The 21,587-nt window shown below is 43.9% G+C and overlaps 1 protein-coding gene across 17 annotated transcripts in view; it reads right to left on the reverse strand.

Moving 5' to 3' along the window:
• Positions 1–21,587, reverse strand: part of RBFOX1 (RNA binding fox-1 homolog 1) — a 328,470-nt gene that overhangs the window by 79,126 nt on the left and 227,757 nt on the right. For all 17 annotated transcript variants that reach the window (XM_081297350.1, XM_081297345.1, XM_081297353.1 and 14 more), the window contains exons 5-7: positions 19,965–20,057; positions 18,150–18,210; positions 9,556–9,609 (exon numbers count right to left, since the gene is read on the reverse strand). In XM_081297350.1, the coding sequence (XP_081153476.1) occupies positions 9,556–9,609; positions 18,150–18,210; positions 19,965–20,057 (208 nt within the window). The remainder of the gene's footprint in view (positions 1–9,555; positions 9,610–18,149; positions 18,211–19,964; positions 20,058–21,587) is intronic.

The following is a 21,587-nucleotide window of genomic DNA, read 5'->3' on the forward strand; positions in this document are numbered from 1 at the left end:
TATATTTTTTTTCCAGAAAAAAATATCAGTGATATTGGGGTGTTCATGTCTTGGAATGATAAAGGGCTCAATACAATGATAAGTGTACGTCAATTAACCTTTGCATCAGATTTAAATATGTAACCCATTAACTAATTTAATCTCTCCAAAAAATAACAGCCGTTGGCATTATTCTTTGAATAATCCTTGTTTAGTTTCCATAATGGTGTACAGTTTAAGGAAAAACTCATTAGAATGTAGCATACGGCATAATTAATTCTGGCTAGTTCTTTTGGTGTAAATAGCTAGTGCAGATTCTGAATTCCATTTTCCACTGGCTTTATTAATTTTTCATAAACCAATATTTCGACTGCAATGGGTTGTAGCAGTCCTGCAGAAGTTCTAGAAATGCACTAACTGTCATCAACGTAGTTCATCCAAGGAGGCTTTCCCGCCTGTGAACTGTGAACCGGTCCCCCAACCCTACCTCTTCACAGGGCAGTGGCGTGGCTTTGTTTGACACTTGGAGAATGAGCACCTGTGTCTAATTAACACCCAGGGCATGAGGCAATATCTGGCCAATTTGTCTCTGTTTACACAACAACTTAATTGGCTGGGCCAATCTCACAGGTGGAAAAGAACGCTGAAGGTGGAAAGGAAACGTCAAGGAGTGTGTGATTTACAATCCAATGGTAACACAGGCAAACCATCTTTAAAAATTTAATCACCTTGTGTTTGAAATCATGGGTGTTTTTTAATTTAATTTTTTGTCCCCTAGGAAAAGACCTGGATTAAGCAAGGAAAGAAAACACGCACCACTCTCACGTTGGGCACTAGTTTAGACGTGGAGACAATCTGGGAGATGGCCCAGGGCTGCTGTCAGGACTCCACTTCTTCTGGCTCTTGGGGTTCTGATCTGCTTGTTAGCGACAGCCCTGTGACAAGACTGCTCATGTTTAGAGTGGAGAGGTGCTAACTGGCTGCCGGGCGCTTGTCCCTGTTTGATTTTACTGATGGCAATTGTTATTTTCAACAGTGCTTCCGATGGCTGCCCACCACTCAGAGGACACATTCCAGGGCCCAGATTCCTTGCTGTGGCATTTCCAGGTCTTTAGCAACCTTTCTGTAGAGGGACCCTCTGATCCGAACAGATCAATACTTCTCAGCCTCTGGAAGACACTTAACTTGGCTCAGAAATTCCCACCAGTGGGCGTCGGGTAAAGACCAGGAACCTGCCTTTTCCTTTCCTTTAACATGTCTCTGTGGATTCTGAAGATAAAGGTTGAGAAGTGCCCTGGCGCTCTACCCACCCCGCTTTCTCCCATAAGGGATGTCATCGTGGGCTCTGCCCTGGTGAAGGTCACACCTCTGAGTGACGTGGGCTAAGGTTATGGGCTCACGCAGTGTGGAAGACACTACAATTATGGAAGAGGAGAAAGAGGAGGAGGAGAAATGATAAGAAAAATCTTTCCTGGGCTTAAACTTGTGGCTTCGTGTTTACTAATCTGGACTCTCCAGGCCCGGATCAGAGAAGTAAGGCCGCTGTTGTATAGAGCCCACAAACTAAGAATGCTTCACATTTTTACCTGGTCAGGGAAAACGGCCAATATTTTGCAATGCATGTTGATGATGTGAAACTTAAATCCCAGTGTCCTTTGCGTTCTACTAGAATACAGGCCCTCCCGTTCATTCACATGCCGACTGCGGCTGCTTCTGCAGGACGGCACAGAACTTAGTGGCCACACAGGGACACATGGACAGCAGTGCAGAGAGCCCTGACAACATGGCCCTGCTCTGAGCTAAGAAGTCCCCTGTTCCTTTCTCTTTTGTAACTAAATCTGGCCTGACCTTCTTCCCAAGCATGGAGCTGCCTTACATCTGCGCCACGGTACTCAGCACGATGGTCCTCAGCACTGCGGCTAATCTGAGCTGTCAGTCATCATCTTTGATTTCCTGTGTGCAGGGAGGGTCCACTCAGCAGGTCTGGGCTGCCTCGACCCTGCACATTTCCAAAAGCCACTTGCCTTTGGGACCAGCCCTGGCCAGCTCCTGAGAAATGTGCACTGAGCCCTTACAATAGTGGGTGTCTGCTCAGAGTCTTTCTGTACACTGGAGGCCTCAGAATGCGAGAGGCCAGTTTGATCCAGGATTTCATGGTGACAGTGTGATTTAGGGTGACTGCCCATTTATTTAGAGGTCTGGGTACAGCATGCTCTGTGATGGTCCCCATAAAATACTGGATGTGAAGGCTCAGGTGAGCCTTGCTGGTTGGTATCCAACCTGTGCGTGCTGTCATAGGCCAGGTCTAGGGGAGGTAAGCACACGGGTGTGACTCCACAGGAGGGACCTGGGAAGCAGTGGCCTGGCTTCTGCTGACTCCACCTGCACACACTTCCCTTTGGCTGACTGATTCTGCACCATTTTGCTGTGTCACACCCTACCTGGGGGTCTAAGAGCCCTCCTTTCCCCTGTGAGGCCTTCTAGGAATTCTCTGAGCCTGGGGGTGGGCTCGGGGACTCCCGACACCCATGAAACCACAGAGTTGAAGGTTTTCCCTGCTGAAGTCAAATAACGGCAACATAACTTCCAAAAGACTCTCTGACTGCCCTGGGTGAGGACAGGTGCTCCTGCCGCACCAGCTGTAGGACACGAGACTTGTTAAGATGCTGGGTGCACGTGTGACATCTTCAATGGTGTGCTTCTTTTAGGACAGAATTTCTCAGCCTCAGCTCTATCGACATTTTGGTTCCGACAATTCTCTCTGAGCTGCAGGAGGTTTTGTAGCCTTCTTGGCCTCCACCCAAGGAGATGTCAGCAGTGAACCCCTCTGAAGAGGTGACAATGAAAACATGTCTCCAGAAATTGCCAAGCTCCCTTGCGGGGTGGGGGTGGGCCACTCCCAGTTAAGAATCATTAATGTAGAATACTGCATTAAGTAAAGCATCATGGGAGGTAACGTCGGGAAAAGAGTCGCTGAGATAGATAGGGGACTGGACCACGGACACTTCCCAGGCCAGTGATGTTGGGCAACCCACGTTCACAGGATTTCTAATTTACCTGTGAAGTCAAGAGCGTGCCATTTACCGGCAAGGATTTAATCTACGGCCATGTACGTAAAGGCCTTCATATGGAGTCTGACCTGCAGCAGGTAAGGCTAAATGCAAATATATTTTTATTAGTTGTTGCTACATTGCAAGACCTAATGCATAGAAGATATGGAGAGCACACTCTTGCCTCGTCTTACAGAGACAGCCTCCAAGTAGGATGGTGGAAAACATGGGCTTTAAAGTTATTTAGAAGAAGAGCCTTTATAATCACCAGATTTTTCACCTCCTAGATCTGTGACTTAGGGGGCGGGATACAGTCTCTATAAAGCCTCAACTTCATCATCTCTATGATAAAGACAACTGGAGAGCAAGTTCCTGAGGCCCTAGGGACCTGCACAGTGTTCTGCACGGCGCCAGGCACAGGGGCCCAGGTCAGCTTACTGGTGATTTTGTTATACAGAGCTTCTCAATGTATTGATTCCCGTAGCCTAAAACCATCCCTGGGAGTTCACCCAGAACCTCCCCCTCTTCCCAAGGCCTACAGGTGGAGCTTCCTGTATAAGGCACACCCTGCCACTCCCGGGGCTTTGGGGGAGTCGTCCTTGACAGGGTTCCCATGCAACAGAAAGAAGATTTAGGAAATGCTGTCTTAGCATATGAGCAAGTTCTGATCCTATATGAAGACGAAAAAAAGCCTCCATCAAAGACAACTGCATTCCCTTCGTGGGACCTGGAAGGACACAGCTAAAAATTAAGGCCAAATGTGGGCAGGGATGGAATAAAATCTGATAAGACAGATGCAGATGCGGGGAGGAGGCAGGAGATGAGTGAATTGCAACCGAAAGGGGAGACGGAGGTAAACAGATGTACAAGATAAACTCTCTGAAGTGGAACATTTCCAGGCTGAAAATCCCTTGCTTGGGGACTGAAATCTGGACGCTCCCGTTCCACTTCACTGAAGTGCAGTGCATTTGAATTTGGCAGATGTGTAAATTGTACAAAGCATCACAGAGCAAAGGTCATTGTTCGTCAGGAGCAGCTTCTTACGGTCATGGTCACAGCTCTGGCCCAGTCCAGGCTGGGGCTCTGGGCAGGTACAGGCAATTCTGGATGCCTAGAAATTAGCTGCTTATGGAGCAGAGGGGTAGCAGGTACACTTCAAGGGCACTCTGTTCTCTCCTAGGCAGCTACAGGAGGACCCCATGGACTGGGCTTTGTACCCTGAATTGTGGGCCAAGTTTCCCTGTGTCCAATCCAACCTCCAAATTAAACAAACTTATATCCAGGACCCCAGTTATAGAGAGTTTTGTACAAGACCACATTTGGGGATGCTCTTGTATTCAAATCCCAGGAAAGGAAGTGGAGAGAGGTCCACAGAAATGTGCGGTGGAGGCCACCCCCTTAACGGTATTGGGCCCAACCAAACGGAAGTGGGAGGACAACAGGAGGGAGACCTGCGTCTGCCTTCTTTTGACCCAGTTCTGGAATGAAACACAGGGCCAAAAGCCCACAGAAAACCAATAGCTCTGTATGGCTAATCCAAGGTCAAGTGTAGCTGCCCTTCTGAGATAAGCAATCACAGAGTGCTATACCCAACCTTTCACTTTAAAACTCCATGCTGAGACCCATCCACCGTCCCATCTCCTAGCTGGGTGCCAAATCATGTGGTCCATGGCCAGGGTCTGACCGGCGTGGATGTAATCAGTGGAGGTGACTTTGTCGATCACACTAAGCCCTTTATATTTATATTTCACTTATAGCCCGCGAAGTTCTTGGACACTCATCACGGTACCTGATCCTCCCCAGGATGAGCTCATTCCAATACCTGAACACCTTTCAAATGGGTCTCTGCAGTCAGGCATGCTTTTTTTTTTTTTTTTTTTAAGATCCTGTCATTCTTTTTTCTCAAAACTAGAACTTCTTATTTTCAGGAGTGTACCTATCAGGACCTCCCCGCCCATCCTGATAATGATAATAACGATGATGACATTAATACTGCTCATTGTCATTGTCCGTGTGATTTGTCCAGCTCTCTCTACCTTGGGCTTTAATTGTATGCCTCTTGCTGTCAGGATCTAACCATGTCTTAGATCTGCATTTCATTAAAAGATCCTTTCCTTTCCCTATCGATCTCATCTCATGGAGTAATCGAACTCAATTCCAATTTTCCTTTGCAGGCGGGGTGTGCACCCACCACGGAAGTGAGTTATGTCTGTTCAAGTGGTGCATCTTATGAATCTTGTTAAGCTTTGCTGCCTTGTAGCCCCACTGATGGAATATTTAATCACAGAAATGCGTTGGCTGAGATGATGTAGTGTGGGGAGCTCTGCGGGTGTGTATCTTGCTGGCAATTGAGAAACAGATAAATTTGCCATTTGTCAGGACCACGCCGGCAACTCTGTATAACCTTCTGTTATTTATTTTTATTCTGTTTTATTTATTTATGAAGATTGGAGGTACTCTAAATCAATAGTTTTGTTGGGTAGGTATCATGAATATCTGCAGAAGACATTCGTTTTGGAAAGAGACCTGTTTATTAGACGGCAAGGACACGTGCAGGGTCAGTGTAAGAATTCCCTTGGGGGTCTCTACATCCGGGTTCCTGGAAGTGCTGTTCCTAATCACACTGGGTAACTTGAGGCATCTACGGAGAGTGCATATCTACAGCTATGCCTCTTCCACTTACAGCCCTCAGATATACTGAAACTCTAAAAGGTAGGCCAAAGTCTTCTAGACCCACCTGGGTCCTAATTGACTGATTATATTTGCCTTGAGACTATGCCTTAAGGGGGCTGGAGATGATTGGACCCAGGAAAAAAAATCAAAGCTACTTAGCTTTCGAGGAAAACACCCTCCTGTCTTTGGAGAAGATTTCTATGTGTTCATGGGATATGCTGATTTATGTACATCTGCTTTTGAATCCTGGTATTGAACAAGAATTTTAAAGAGTTCATCTAGGTATGACTTGAGGAGAATTTTTTTTGGGGGGGGAGGGGGGAGGAAAAAAAAACTTCCAAAATGAAAGACCTTTTATAACAGTTTTCAAAATGCTTCCCCTGGAATGTGTGTGAGGGAGAGCAAATGTCATAATTTATCAAAGCAAATTAATACTCTTCAGCTGGTAATTAAAGGTCCTCATTAAGAAGTGAACTGCTTTCCCCACACCCACCCTGCGTTAGCAATAAAAATGCACTCGGGGCATCAAAAGGTTATACACGAAAATCAATAACTTGCCATTTTATAATTAAAAGAGAAAATAAATGTTAGGGAAAAGTCCACTAAATTAGGAAAATTACCTTTAGGAGAGATTGAAAATATTGATTTTAATTTACAAAATATGTGAACTTTTCATGCCCCATCCTGAGAGACAATTGGAGGCTGGGTTGTTAATTCTGCATAAGCATCTGAAAATCAATAATTATGCTAAGGGAATATTATGAAATTTGTCATTAGCACAACATCTTTCATATAGAGATGACTAATATAGCTGGCCTTCTATCTTAGGCAGACACGGGGCTGGCCTACTAAATACCCAAAGCCAACTGGTGAAAAGGTCTTCATTTCAGCAATCAGACACACCCCAAACAGCAAGAGGAAGCCAAGTTATTTTTATAGCTAGGGAAACGTAAAATGCCCACAAATTCACAGTCATGTATCTAGAGATGGAAGATGCTGGTTATGCCTGGAGATGGAGGCGAATGCCTCCCCATCTCCACCTCTGCATCCATCCGTCCCGCACAGGCAGTGCCTGAAACATGAGGGTTAAGCTCCTTAGCTTCTCAGAGCTTGTAGGTCTTCAAATATTTCAAAGGAACTGTGCGAAAGTGGTGGAACTGCAGACGTTTGCTCATATTTCTGAATATCATGGACTCTGTCTACGCAGATGGGACAAATAGGGACAAGAGAGAACACCTGGCCTTGCAGGTGATCCAGGTATCTGAGGCATCAAGCACAAATACCTAGGTTTCTCCAGCTAATGCTTATTCTCCCAAGTTCTGCTTCCTTATTATTGGAATCTCTCCTAGCAAAAACCTTCCCTTGTTCAGGCTCCTATAAGGTTCTCCTGACATACCCAATTAACATGCCCTGGGATATGGTGGTAAGGTTTGGAATAATCCAGAATGATTATGTGTCCTCTTTTAAGTATCTGGTTTGCACCCAGAGAGTAGCATGATCACAGGACCCAGACAAGAGAAATTACGGCTGTTTGTATCCACCCCCAAAGTTATGAAATCCTCTACCCTGGATGTACAGAACTCCAGGACAATTAAAGCCGGATTTAGAAATGTGGCCTGCTTCTGACCAGTGGTGAATTGTAGGCCAGCAATACAGATGTTTGGTACCTTAGTTTTCTCCTTTACAAACTGTCCTGAGGGCTGCGCATATTCATCTGTATCACGTATGGAGAACAGCACCTCTACAGGGGAGGTACCAAGTACTCAGAAAATATCATCCCCTGACACTTGCTCTTTCCCACAGTCCACGGCCCTGCTCCTCAGGCTGGGCCCTGAGCTACTCTGAATGTTGCTCAGTGCTCTAGAAGGAGTGTACACCACCAGTTCCTTCCTGAACATGTGCATCCATCGGAACTGTGGCTCCGATCTAGATGTCCCCTTGAACAACACAGACACACACATGGGACCTCAAGGAAATCCCTGGAGTCTTCCTGGTTAAGAGGGCCACACAGGACAGAAGCTACCTTGCATGGGACGCGAAACGTGCACCTTCCTTTATCACAATTCCCATAGCATCACCAGCCCCCACAGGAAGCCCTCCTGCTTCCTGTTCGTGACCCCATCACTTAGGGGAGAGAAACTGTGCATGGAGAACCCGCCAGCTCCCCAGGGCAGCGTCTGCTCTCAGACCACTCGGGAGAGGTCACGTCTCTACAGGCTTGGACAAGATGTCCTCCTGCAACACCTGCCGAGTCCACGTGCCCCTAAACAGACTGCAGTGCCCCAGATCCCAGGAATTGACCACCCCCAGAAGGACATTCTGAGAACAAATAGTTAATCCTCTCCTGAATTAAGAAAAGGGTCTTCCAGTCGAATAGTCTGTCAGAATCAGCTCTCAGCTCATTTGCCCCCATGCAGAGAGGTGTTGCTGAATACTTGGCCAGCACAACGAGGATCTCAACCCCTTTAATCCTAACAAACATCTAAGAGCTGGTTACTACCATTATCCCCATTTGACAGATGAAGCAACTGAGGCACAGAGAGGTTAAGTAACTTTCCAGGACCACTGCTGGCAAGTGGGGGAGCCAGGCTCTGAGCTTGGCTGTCTGGGTTTAGTTTCCATGCTCCTTGCTGTGCTGTGTGTCCTCTCGGGAGAGATGGGGTCCATGTTGTAACCATGGCCTGTCCGGTGTCCCTCCTCCCCCACAAGGGCCAATACAGCTTCCACTTTACAGTGGCAGACTTAGTCCAGGCTCCTGATAAAGCTCACCCACAAAGAGCACCTGCAAATGTGCCAACCTGAAACCCAGGACTCTGCTCTGACACTCCAGAGTTATCCAGTTTTAATTTTTTTATCAGCTGGACTTTAGGGCAGGGGTAGCTCAGCTTCCTGTGTTCCTTTCTCACCCACTAGGGCTGAGGCTCAGTGTCAGCAGAGCAGCAGAAGTTGGGTGTCCCAAGAAGCAAGAAGGCCAGGGGCATGACTTACCGTCGGAGGTGGCTGAGTGAGGGACCCTAGATCAACTGGGAACCTACTTCTCCTCTCTCAGAAGCAAGAGCCTCATCAAAGAAAGACTCTTTTTGCATTTCCATGTGGCAAATCTACTACTGGGGTCCTAAGTGTTGGGTGTAGACTTGACAATGAGCAAGAAGACCCCGGGCAGTAGTGACAGGCCAAGCCACACACATCTGGACAGGGAACCTCAGACCCTGATGCTCAGGGGCAGCCCTCTCCCACCAGGTGGGCACTGAGCTTCCCAAGAGTGTGGTTTCCCTATGGAGGGTGGTTGGTGCCAGGGCAGGGAAGGGGTGAGGACAGAGACACACCCTGAAGGCAAAGTAGAGAGAAGTGAAATTGCTAAGGGACATTGGTTAACTGAGCAAGAAAGACAGCATGATCCTTTCCAGTATTCTAAACAGGCCTTCTCTTACATAGGCCCACGGGCTGTCGGGTTATGGGCATAATTAAGCCAACTCTCTGCTTTGCCAGGAAAATGAAAATGCGACCTCAAATGGAAATGAGTAACTAAAAGACACATCCAGGCACATAGAAATGATGGGCATGGACCCCTCTCCCTGTGTTCAAATGCAATTGAACAAAAGCCTCAATGCTTTCTTAGGACGAAACCAAAGTGAAATGTCCCAGGATCAGGGCCCGGTAACCCACACAGTGCACCTTTAATTTTTCAAGGGTTTTAAACACTGTTGGCTTTGCCCCAGGAAATCATTCAGAACTTGTTAGCACAGAAATTCACTGGGTTCAGATTATTTCGCAAAACCCATTATTTACCGGCAGGCAAAGCACATAGAGGAGAGACCAAGGGGGCAGCATGCCAAAGAGAGCTCGTTTTTACCTGCATAGAACTCAGGACTGTAGACGGCACCCACAACTGGATTCAATTTCCAGCCTTCAAACAAATAAGCAAAAGCGTTATTAACACCTGGAGTCAACAACTTTCATCACTGCTAAGTAGCCGCAATTCAAATCAGTTGAAGGTTTTTCTGATTAAAAAAAAAACAAAAACAAAAACTAAAGAATCTATATTTGGGACATGCATTAAAATATTTGCATTTGAAAACTATACATTGAAACGGATTTGTGCCCTTCTTTAATTTTCTAACAACACAAGTTAATGGGATGGAAACTGGTAGCCAGTTCCAGGTGAACCTTCTGAAAATGATGTGATTGATTTTCTACCATATCAATAACGTGCTCTGACGATTATCATTCCTGATTATGACCCTGGGACTGGAGGGATTCTGAAGTGCTTTATGAATACCGAAGAAAATGGTACTTTATCCCCTGGAGATTTAGTGTGGAATATATTTTAATGCATCCAGGAGCCATAAAAATTCTTAATCAGCACATGATATCTAAGGTAACTTTCAAACACCCTGTCCATGAGATTAACGGAATCCTGTAATTTTCCAAATGCTTTGGATGGAAAGTTTTCTTTAAAACGAGTCCTGGCCCTTCAGAAATTTTTCTCAAGAAAAGATCAGACAAGAAAATTCACAAGTGGAGACGCAGGTTACAGACCCGTGGATGTGACCCAGGGAACATCTCCTCAGAATGACCATCTCCTCAGAATGACCATCTCCTCAGAATGACCGTCTCCTCAGAATGACCAACTCCTCAGAATGACCAACTCCTCAGAATGACCGTCTCCTCAGAATGACCGTCTCCTCAGAATGACCAACTCCTCAGAATGACCATCTCCTCAGAATGACCAACTCCTCAGAATGACCGTCTCCTCAGAATGACCGTCTCCTCAGAATGACCAACTCCTCAGAATGACCGTCTCCTCAGAATGACCGTCTCCTCAGAATGACCAACTCCTCAGAATGACCGTCTCCTCAGAATGACCGTCTCCTCAGAATGACCGTCTCCTCAGAATGACCGTCTCCTCAGAATGACCATCTCCTCAGAATGACCGTCTCCTCAGAATGACCGTCTCCTCAGAATGACCAACTCCTCAGAATGACCGTCTCCTCAGAATGACCGTCTCCTCAGAATGACCAACTCCTCAGAATGACCGTCTCCTCAGAATGACCATCTCCTCAGAATGACCGTCTCCTCAGAATGACTGTCTCCTCAGAATGACCATCTTTGGGAGTCGAGGTCTTTCCTATTGGAAAGTCTTCAGGAGTGGGAGACTGTACACTAGAGGACTTCTTTGTTTCTTTTCTTTTTGGCACCAGGGATTGAACCCAAGGGTGCTTAACCACTGAGCCACATCCCCAGCTATTCTTTTATATTTTATTAGAGATAGGGTCTCACTGAGTTGCAGAGGCTGGATTTGAGTTCTCCATCCGCATGCCTCAGCCTCTCAAGCTGCTGGGATCACAGGCATGCACCACCACACCTGGCTCATTATAGGATTCTTGAAGAACAGAGGAGGCTGAAGTTGTGCTCTGCCTGTGTCCATGAGCAGAAAGTCAAATACCAAAGCTCCTGAGAAAGGGAGATAGATGGTGACCCTGGATGTGAAGGAAGACATTTCTGGAAACAAGAACTCTATGGGACTTTCCGGAAAGAAGAGGTCTGACTCTCTACCTGGCCTCAGTGAGGCACCTCCCTGAGCAGCTGAGAGGTGTTCCTGAGATCCATTGAGTAAAACAGAGGCCCCAGGATCTGTCAAGATCCAGAACTTTCTAGAACTTTTTAAGAAATGTGTTGCTTCTAAGAACTTTCAGTTCTAACCTGAAAGAGCTGAATGGTTTGCATTCTTAGGATAAAGTCTTTCAAAGAGAACTTGGATCACCTGCAAGGTATTAATGGGGACTCCTGGGCTCCCTTTTAGATGTACAGAAGGGGACAAGAAGTTCTAAGGCTTTTTAAAAATATTTACATGTGACACCTTCCTCTTTCACACTCACCATGTTTTGCCTTAAAGAATTCACAGCATGTTTTTAATGAATGTGCAAAATGACTTCAATTTCACTCACCGAAATTCCACCACTTCCAAAAAAAGAAGAGGGGACATGGGGCTCACACCCACATCTCAAGTTATTTGGAGTCAAGAAAAAGAAATGGAGCAGTGAGTTTGCATTCAAGGTGTAGACATTTTTAATGTTTTCCATCTTCCTAGTACTTCACAGAAGTCTAGAAAGCTGAAATATCTGGAATCGCACAAACTGAGTAATTAGTGATTCTTCTCCTTCTCCTGCCCCTATTTCTCTCTCTCACACCTGCTTAGGTTCCTACTTTTTGGGCTATGGAGATGGAGCCTGTTCATCCTCAAACTCAAGTTTTGTTTCTTGTATACATCCTCATTAGCTCCCCTACATACGTTTTTTTGGTAGGTAATCCTGGGGCACAGTATTAATTTTGATGTCACTGTCAAAGATTGCAAATTATGCCAATGGCCTTTTATTATCTTAAAGAAGTGGATTTCTCAGATATGTCTAAGACTGTCCAGAAATCTCATTATTCTCATCTGCCTTCATCTTCCTTGTTTATTTGGGCCAAAAATCCATCCATCCATCAGTCCATCTACCCATCCATCCATCTATCCATCCATCCACCCATCTGTCCATGCATCCATTCATCCCTTTGTCTGTCTCTGTATGTATGTATGTATGTATGTATGTATGTATCTAGTAACTGCTTATGTGTCTACCTCTCAACTGTCTTGTCTGCCCGCCGATTTGGTACCTATCTGCCTGTCTATCCATCTGTCATGGATTTTTTATCTGCCTACCTACCTACCTATTATCTCTCTGCCTATCTGTTTGCCAAGTGTACTCATGGAAAATTTTCCGTCAGTTTAAGACTAATATAAATTAAATGCCATTCTCCCTGGTTAGGTCGTCCACGCCATCTCACGTCTGAACCACCAATTGAGAAGGGTGAGTAATCAGGTCTCCTCTGTGAGAAACCAACTTGGAGTGTGTGAGCTACAAAAGGTAAAGCCTCTGCTTGGGTGGTCGCGGGAGCAGCAGTGTAGACATCACGATTCTTCCTGTCCCTGTCCTTCCCCTAACTGAGGCTGCTCCCCTCCCACCACAGGGACATCAGGGACTTTTCTCCATGGTAGGACAGGCATGAAAACTCAGCTTCCAATCTCCACAATCCTAAGACCTTGTTCCTTCCCAAGTCAAAGGAGCTGTCCTCATTCCCTGGTCTCCTCCTATTCATCTCCTGATGAATAGTTCTCCCCATTCCCTCCTGGTCCTCACATGGGATTTGCAGTCCACTAGAGAATACTCTGTTGGGCCTAGAAAACTCCTTCCCTTCTTCTCCACCGCCACCATCCCAGACGGGAACACTTCTACCTCTTGCCAGACACGCCCCATAGCAAGCTCACTAGCTGCTCTTCCCTTGTTCTTCCTCCCTCCCTCTCTGGCCCCACTGCAGTGGCCACAGTGATGTGTGAGAAGTTAGTTAGATGTGTCCCTCTGCTGCTCAGAATTCAACAGCTTCTTTCTGGACCCAGGACGAACCCAGATTCCTTACTTTGGTCTAGAAGCCCATGCCCTCTGACCTTTGCCTGTTTGTTTTGTACCACTGTCCTCTTCTCTCCAAGCCACAGTGGCACTGGTCATTCCAATCTGAATACAACCACCCAAGACCATTCTGGATTCAGACTTTGCCCCCTGTGCCTGGAGAACTCTACGCAGCTCTTCACAAAGTTGTCTTGGTACATTAAATCTTCGAATTCTTCCCAGAGTATGCTGCTTTCCCACCTTTCTTAGAAGAGTTTTTCTTTGATTCAATGGCCACTTATATTTTTTGCATGGCTGTTTAACACCACCTGAATTTTCATTTTTCTTCTGTGTTTGTTCTTATTTTCTATAACCACCTCATTAAAATGAATGGTAAAAGTGGGCAGGAACTGCTGTCCATCATGAAATATTAGGTGCTCCGTAAACATTTCCTTGGTTTCCTTCTGAAAGAGCAGAAGGAATACAGAGCTTTCTCTAATGGACTCATTGTCTTTGGGCTCAGGTTGTTTCCTTCCACCCTCCGCCGACCTACTTCCTGATAGATGCCGTATGTCTAATGAAGGACCTGCTAGCGATTGACTGTCTTCCAGGGAGAGGCAATGAGAATCCAGCCCTTAATATCACCTCTGCTCAGATTTACAGACCTTGTGCAGGCTTATGTAAATGAATGCAAATCATATGCAAATGAACCCATAGTTTCTGCAACTCCTTCTAGTACCTGGAAGAGACCCTTGGGATAACCCTGCTGGAGATGATGAGCCTGCACTGTCAGGGAGACGGGAAAATGATCCCGTTTTAAATTTCCTAGGCAGTTTGTGTTCGTCCCCAGGCCTTGCAAATTCAGAGATTTTGATCAAGGACATTAAACTGAACAATGAGGCTTACAACAAAAAAGAGAACAGCTGATAAAGCCCACCACTCCCAGCATCCCAGGGCCTCCCTACAACAAGGCAATGGAGCAGAGTCCTGGCACGTTGGGTCTCGCTCCAAACCAGACACAGGAGTGGTTTAGAGAGAACCCCCTGAGGTTGGGCCTCAGGAGCTGCATCTAAATCAGCAAACGCTTCTCGCCCCAAATTTAGCTTGCCATCCTTTTTTAAAGAACAGACCAGAACCCCCAGCGTGGGCTACCCTTAATGGGAATTAACAGGAACCCAAAACACATGTGGCCTTCTCCAGGGCTCTGCTGGGCTGAATATCAAAGAATTCACATTCCAGAAAGTACCCTCAAACACCCTCCAGGGGTTCAAAAACTGCAAAGCGGGGGGGCTTCCTAAAGGATGCAGCAAAGATGCCAGAGACTGGCAGCTGAGGGTGCAGGAGACAGAGCCCTGATGTCAAAAGGAAGGGAGGCTAATTGGTAATTGCACTTCATTTACAGGAGAGTTTGGGTTTGGTTCACACAATATTTGTTTTGTTTTTTCCTAAATGTGGATTTATGACCAACGTTTAGATTCTATCAAAAAGACATGCTTTCTGGTGCTCTGGAAATGGTGCTAGAGATGGCCACTTTGAGTTCAGAATCCCCCAGACAGCTCTGTCAGCGAGGAGGGGTCTCTAGACAATGAAAGATAGTTCAAGACTGCGCTCCCCAGACCCTCTCTGCCTGTTCATTTTGTCTGCTCAGTCCTTGTTAGTGTCTGGGTACTGGATCCTTAAACTGGTGCCTATCAGGAATTGGCACCCACAGTGAAAAAGGAACAAGATGACTACTCAGTATTGAGATTGTTGGGTAATTAAATAAAATTGGACTGCAAATTATTGTGAAAAAAAAATCAGGGTGCTTTGCAGACCTAACGATGGGTTGAGCGCTTTCTCTCCCATACCTATGACAAATATCTATGACACTGTGACAGGTTCAGGTCCCATGATATGTTCAGTTCCAACTTGAGAAAACTGGTGTGGGTTGAGTTGAAACAACTTGCATCCAGTTCAAGGGCCAGTGAGGAGCACAAGTCACGGAGGAAACAGAGCCCCCCTCTCTCTATTGTCTGGGAGGCGTGGGTTCACTGTTCATCGCTTCTAAAAATCTCTAAGAAAACGAAGCAGTCATGTCTAATGCCCAGGCTTCACCCTCTTCCGGGAAGTCCCTCCATATCCAGATCTTAACTTGATTGGCAGAGCCAGCTCTTGATACCAGTGTACACAGGGCACTCGGCTCCTTTGTGCAGGTAGGTCTTCTTGGGTGTAGGAGTCGATGGTGTGATTCCCTCTTTGCAGAGCATTCTGACAGGTACAATTTCCAAGCCTGTATTTCCGTCCACAGCATTCTCTCACATCCATGCCTAAAAGTCCTGGGAATAGAACCTGCACACTCCATAGCTGTACTGACCATCATCCTCCACAGCAGCACCTCCCAGGAGCGTGTCTCTCGCTGCATCTGAGGTCAAGTCTTGGGCGTCGTTGGAAACTCCTCAGGTGCTAAAACTTTGGTTGGATACATGATGGAAAGAATTTGTGGGTGGGATGCTGGCCCTGAGGCCTATATTTCTCCACTTGAAGATAACTTGAAACTTGGAGGACCAATAATTTGTAATTCTGTTAAAGCATGATTTCCATGGTTTGTGATAATGGATTATACAGCTAATGAATGAACCTCAGTGATAGCTTTATTTTCTCACTTCAACACGACTTCCTGGATCCTGATTTATCTTTCTTCCCCATACCTGTACCATCTTCTTAGGATTTTAAGGACCCCGTGGTTTCCAAACAGTAATACCACACTGCAATTTATGGGCCATTTTGTTTATAGTGGTGATGTTTACGTCATAACCAAAAGAAAAGACTTCATTCATTACTTCTCTCATCTTGCCTCAGTGTTTACTCTCTCTGAAATAGAATGAATGATGTCCTTTTTGCAAGTTTTCATTTGGTGCCTTTAAAATACTTCTCTTAATGCATACAGAGAATTCCAGAAGGGTTGACTGTTTATGAATTGGCTTTGAATTGTGTCCAGAAGTACAACAGGTATGCTTTCCATAGTTATGGATCTGTAACTCTTACTTTGAAATCAATGTGTATATGCACGTATTCACGTGGCTTACAGAATAATATTTGGCTTCCTTGTTTCTCACTTGGCACACATGTGCACCTTCGCCAGGCAGGCCCACACACCTGCGCTTCCACGCATGTGCACACAGAGCTGTGACTTCATAACTCAAGAAAATGCACAACAGTCAGGCTTACGTCACCACAGACAATAGGCAAGTTGCAGAGCTACAGTTTTTACCCAAAGAGATGGGGCTCCTGATACATAAATCAGAGGTTCACTTCTCTTCAGTGCTGGGAATTCAAGGTCAGTTGTTGAAATTGTCTACACCATTTAAGGGTCTCTTTTGGATTGTTGAAACCAGGAAAAGTGGTGAGAAGAAAAACAATTCTTGTGGTCTTTCAATTTAAAGCCACATTATATCAAGGGTGGACAATTTAGAAACGGTGCCCTTTCTAAATTAAGAACAGACTGACTGTGTCTACATAGACATGGGCAGAAGGAAGAGGAAGAACAAAAAGTATCAAATGCTAATATTATTTTTTGTGTCCCTTAAACAAATGCAAAAAAGCAAACAATAAAGCATCAGTTTGCAGTGAGATTCTCAATACACCATGTCCATTTTTGTGGAATGTTATGTAACCACCCAAAAGAATTACTTTGGATCTCTATGTATTAATGGAAGAACTCCACGTTGATTTATCAAGGCCCATTAAAAGCAATGCACCACTTATGTCAAAAATGTGTACACAATGCTGTGAATTCTATTAAGCTATATCTACTATACGTGTAGCATAAAAATACAACTTAACGCTGAAGGCAAGAACCTGTAACTGCTTCCTCTGAGTGGGACAGAGGACAACAGGCAGGCAGTAGTTTACTAGTCAAAAGACTTTGGCTCTGTCTTGAATGTTTCCTTCTTTTGAAGTTGTTTTCTTTCTTTAAAGAATGCTGTTTCCATATTTTGTGTATAATTAAAACTTCAGATATTTCATATACTTTTGCCTTTGATTGTAATAAAATGATATAATTTTTAAAAACATATAAGCCCAAGAAAAGTATTTTCTTGTCTCACAATTCAATGAAACTTTAGCATTTTGTGAAGTCGCTTAGATGAAATCAGACTATCCACATATTTTTCTGTTACTTAAATATTTTTACTTATGGTAGGATCCTTCCTTGCCTTTATCCTGCTCATTTTAATGGGTATAATATTCTATTAAATGCATGCACTTACATTTACTGTGTTACTTTCTTTTTAGTTTCTAATACAATTAAGAATGTGATTAGCATAACCAATTTCCCCATGTAGACCTTAAGAGAGATTATTTTGAGGAGGATTAGAGAATCAAAATGTTATAACATTTTTAATAAGGTGTCCTATCCATGTGGATTGGTTTTGTGAGTTTTGAAGAGCTTTCTTGATAGAAATAGGACTGCACTGTCCTAAAGGGGTTTGTAATACACTGCTACCTCCTTCCCTGGTGCCAAGTGGCCCTGGGCACACAGAGAGACAAGGCATGCATGGCCCACTCTCACATTCTGCTGTCCCACTGCAACTCACTCTAAGTCACCCTCCAAGGCACCCCAGGCGCTGGGCATCTCTGGAGAAGACTCAAAGACAGAACTACATTGAGTGGCCACACCTCTAGGAATGAGAAGTGATCAACAGGGACGTGGGGCTAAAAGGGCAGAAGAGTCAAACCTCCTCCTCCTGCAGTTTAATAGAGTAACAACAAATTACCCAACTAATTCCCGCATAATTGCTGGATCTCCATCCTGTGTGGGAGTCCTATCTAGAGAGGCGGGAGGAGGGCAGGCACACTTAACCTGAAAACTAGGTTTGCCTTTGCTGTGAAAATTATCCCATTGATTTAGGTGCTGCATGCTGCCTGCTGCAGGTCAGCCGGAAGGACACAGGGGCCAGGGAGAGGCAAGGCATCCCTGGTTAAGTTATGTAACAGTTGTAGAGCTGGAGAGGATTTCTCACAAAAGGCAGGGTCTACTTACCGTTTGTATAGGGGTTCACGGTCTTTTTATTTGTCATGACGCGAGCCGTGGCATTATTTACCTATGCACATAGAAAACTCCAATGAGCGCATATTCCAGGGCCAGCCCTCAGTTCAGTTAGTCGCATGCATTATGACTGTGATTACTTATTAAAAACAGAAAAACAAAACTAAAAAACTAAAATGCATTTTAATTTATAAAAGGCAATATAGGTGCATAACAAAAAATCATACATTTTTATAATTACATTTACTTCATAACCATTTTAACTTACAAATCATTTCAATAAAGCAATGTCATCTCATTTAAAAGTTTAATAAAGAGACATTAAAAGCAAAATTAAAAGATACGGCATAATCGAAGATTTAAAAGCATGCGTGTACTCCATGGTAACACAGAAACAAGAAATCATTTTTTTCTTAAACAAAAAATAAAGTTCATATGAAGGGACATGCAGTGGAGTAGAAAGGGAAGAGACAAGGTACAGGGAACATAAATGTCAAAAAAAGGGACAAACAAGTTTAAGCCGTGTGCAACACTTTGGGAGGGAAGGACCCTCTGGAAGCCACATATAGCATTCAACACTTGGAACGAGAGCCTTTGACATCGCAGGAATTAACAAATCATTCAAGCTTTTAAAGTCACAGCTAACAAAAGGATAAAAGAGAGGGTGCATTGTGTAACACAATATGGAGTCAACAATCTGAGTAAGATGTGCACCGGTCATAACTCAATCCAGTCAGAGCCTCCCAGGCTAGCTTAGAACGTACACTCAATTACAGGCGTACCAATATCCAAAAAAATAGAGCATCAAGAAAACTTAATACAACAAGTCAGAAAACTCCACGTGGTAGATAGATATGTATAGAGATATATCAGCACTAAATACGTGAAACGGCAGATGGACTTCACCACTTACCATTCAGCACCATCGCCAGCATGGTTTGTATACAGTTACCATGGTTACTGAGAGTTTGGTGAGGGGCCTAAGCGTTACCGTCGAGGGGGGAAATGAAAGGCAAAATATGCAACATCTTACTCCAAAGACTACAGCATTTTTAATTGGTATTTTTTTTCTTTTCTTTTTTTTTTTAAGTTTTAACAAATATGACCCTGTGGCTACATTGAGGGGGATCCCAGTGGCACAAATAACAGACTCGGAGCATTCGAATTTTGGTACTTGGATTTTCAAAGAACAGGGGGCCAGATATTGAGCAAGAAGTCCTTTTTGGTTATTTAGTTTATAATCAAAAGAATGCCAAAAAAAAAATCCAATTGAATTCTTAAAAAAAAAAATGAAAGGTTCAATGACAAAGTCCTCTCATTTTTTTTTTTTTACATGAATCTTTGGAATGGCAACTGCTTTCACAATTTGGTTAAATTTGCAAACCACTGAGGATCCCTCTTCAACCCTGCAGTGGAAAGAAAAAGAAAACTCTCCTGCCTTTGATTTGATCTGCAATACTGTCTTCTCTTTGGAATCTACTGCACCCATTGTTCATAAAACATGGAAAATAAAATTAAAAAAGAAAAAATAAAAAAAACCTTTCTGATTAACCTTTCTTTTGTCTCACTTTTGCCATCCACCTTTCAGCAGTAATAAGATTAACACGATAAAGTAAAAATCAACAACAACAAAAAAAGTAAGGCCAGTTTTCCTTTTTATATATAGATAGATTTATATATATATATATATAAACGATGAGAAGGGAGTGGGGTCACATACAAGACGCCAAAGATGCATCCGGAACAACAAATGAGCGTGAAGCAGACATTGATAAAAAAGATGAAAAGGAAAATATTTTGAACATGCACCTCGATTTTACGGCCCTCTACCACGGTGCCGTGTAATTTCTCCCTCGCCCTGTCCGCATCGGCACTATTTTCGAAAGTTACGAAACCAAATCCCTGCATGCAGGAGGGAGAAGGGAAAACAACATGCATATTATTATTTCCATCAACGACCACTTCGTCACGTTCTCTCGCTTTAATTTCTACTCCTCGTCCTGACTTCAGTTCTGTAACATGCAAATTAGAGAAATTATAAGAGTACTAAGATGTGCAATTATTAAGCGACCAATGTGAACAAGATTGTTTTGTCTGTCACCGGTTAGCTGTACCCACCCCACCCACCCCCAAGGAAGAATTCCAAGAACGATTCCAAAAAAATACCCTTCTGAACGGCACTACAGAAGAAAGGAAACATAACGGAAAGAAAATGAGATCAAAATAAAGTTACGGTGTCTTCACAGAGAATAAAATGAGATAACGAGAAAAGAAAGAAAAGGGGACCACTTTCTGGACATGCAAATTAAAAATAAAATAATAAAGTAAAACGTGTGCACAGAATTCAACAGTGAATGCCAAAATCCTCCATCATTGCCTACGGAGTCATGCGGTGTGGTTTTAAAACACCTCTTCCTCATGCAACCTTAGGGTTATTTGAATTTGTCAATTCTACAGCCTTTACTTCTCAAAAAAAAAAAAAAAAAATTCAAAGCCTAAAAAAAAGGAAAGACCTTTTTTTTTTAAATATAGATAATAATAAATCTTAAACTCTTGGAGCGAATAAAAAAAATAATCACATGAAATGAATAGAAAGAAACTTCTGTTGATCAATAATGCAAATAATTCAAGGAATGGCTTATATTCATACCTCCCCCACCCCCGGAATAACATCCATGCTTTTGAACTGAACAAATTTTTACATGACTTTGTTAACTCAAAAGGGAAAATATGTATATGTATAGTCAAGTTCAAAGACGCTATGCTGGTATTCATCTGTCATAGCAACAGGTGGCATCTTAAGAAGCTCCATGGACAAAATGTGACTTAGAGTAACACTCTGAGCTCCTCCCCTTTCCCTGATGTAGGACAAATATACCCTTGGCTTCACCACAGGTACATATTGCTTCTAATATTTCAGCCTCAAAAACCAACCCCACTAAACTTCATCCTGTCAAAATCCATCTTTTGTCTCCACCTCACACTGTTCCTAAGAAGAGTACAGAAAATAGGACATATTATTTTTTTAAACCCCTAAACACATTTGTACATCTTGTTCAAAAATATGTATACCAACCTTTTGAACAATTCCAGTGTAAATTTGCCCAGCTCTTTGGGTTTTCAGTGTCAAGCAAGGGAAATAATGGGTTCTGTTGGGATTCTATTTGAGCTGGGTAAACCTTATGTCAAGGTAAGTAAATGTTTGCTCTAACTGCTTAGGTGAGGCAGTACGATGTTCGGTTTTACTGATAAAATGTGCAGTAATGACCAATAGGTAAAGAGCTATGATCAATTGATATCAGCTCCTGATTCTACAGGAATCTACTGTGACCCACAAATATAAGACTGTTATAGACAGGCTGCCCATGGGCCAGTCAGAGACGAATTTCTACCCGTAAGTTTGGACTCACCCACTGAAGACAGGAGCTGCGG

This window comes from Spermophilus citellus (assembly GCF_964194105.1).
Source record: "Spermophilus citellus genome assembly, chromosome: 6".
NCBI lineage: Eukaryota > Metazoa > Chordata > Mammalia > Rodentia > Sciuridae > Spermophilus > Spermophilus citellus.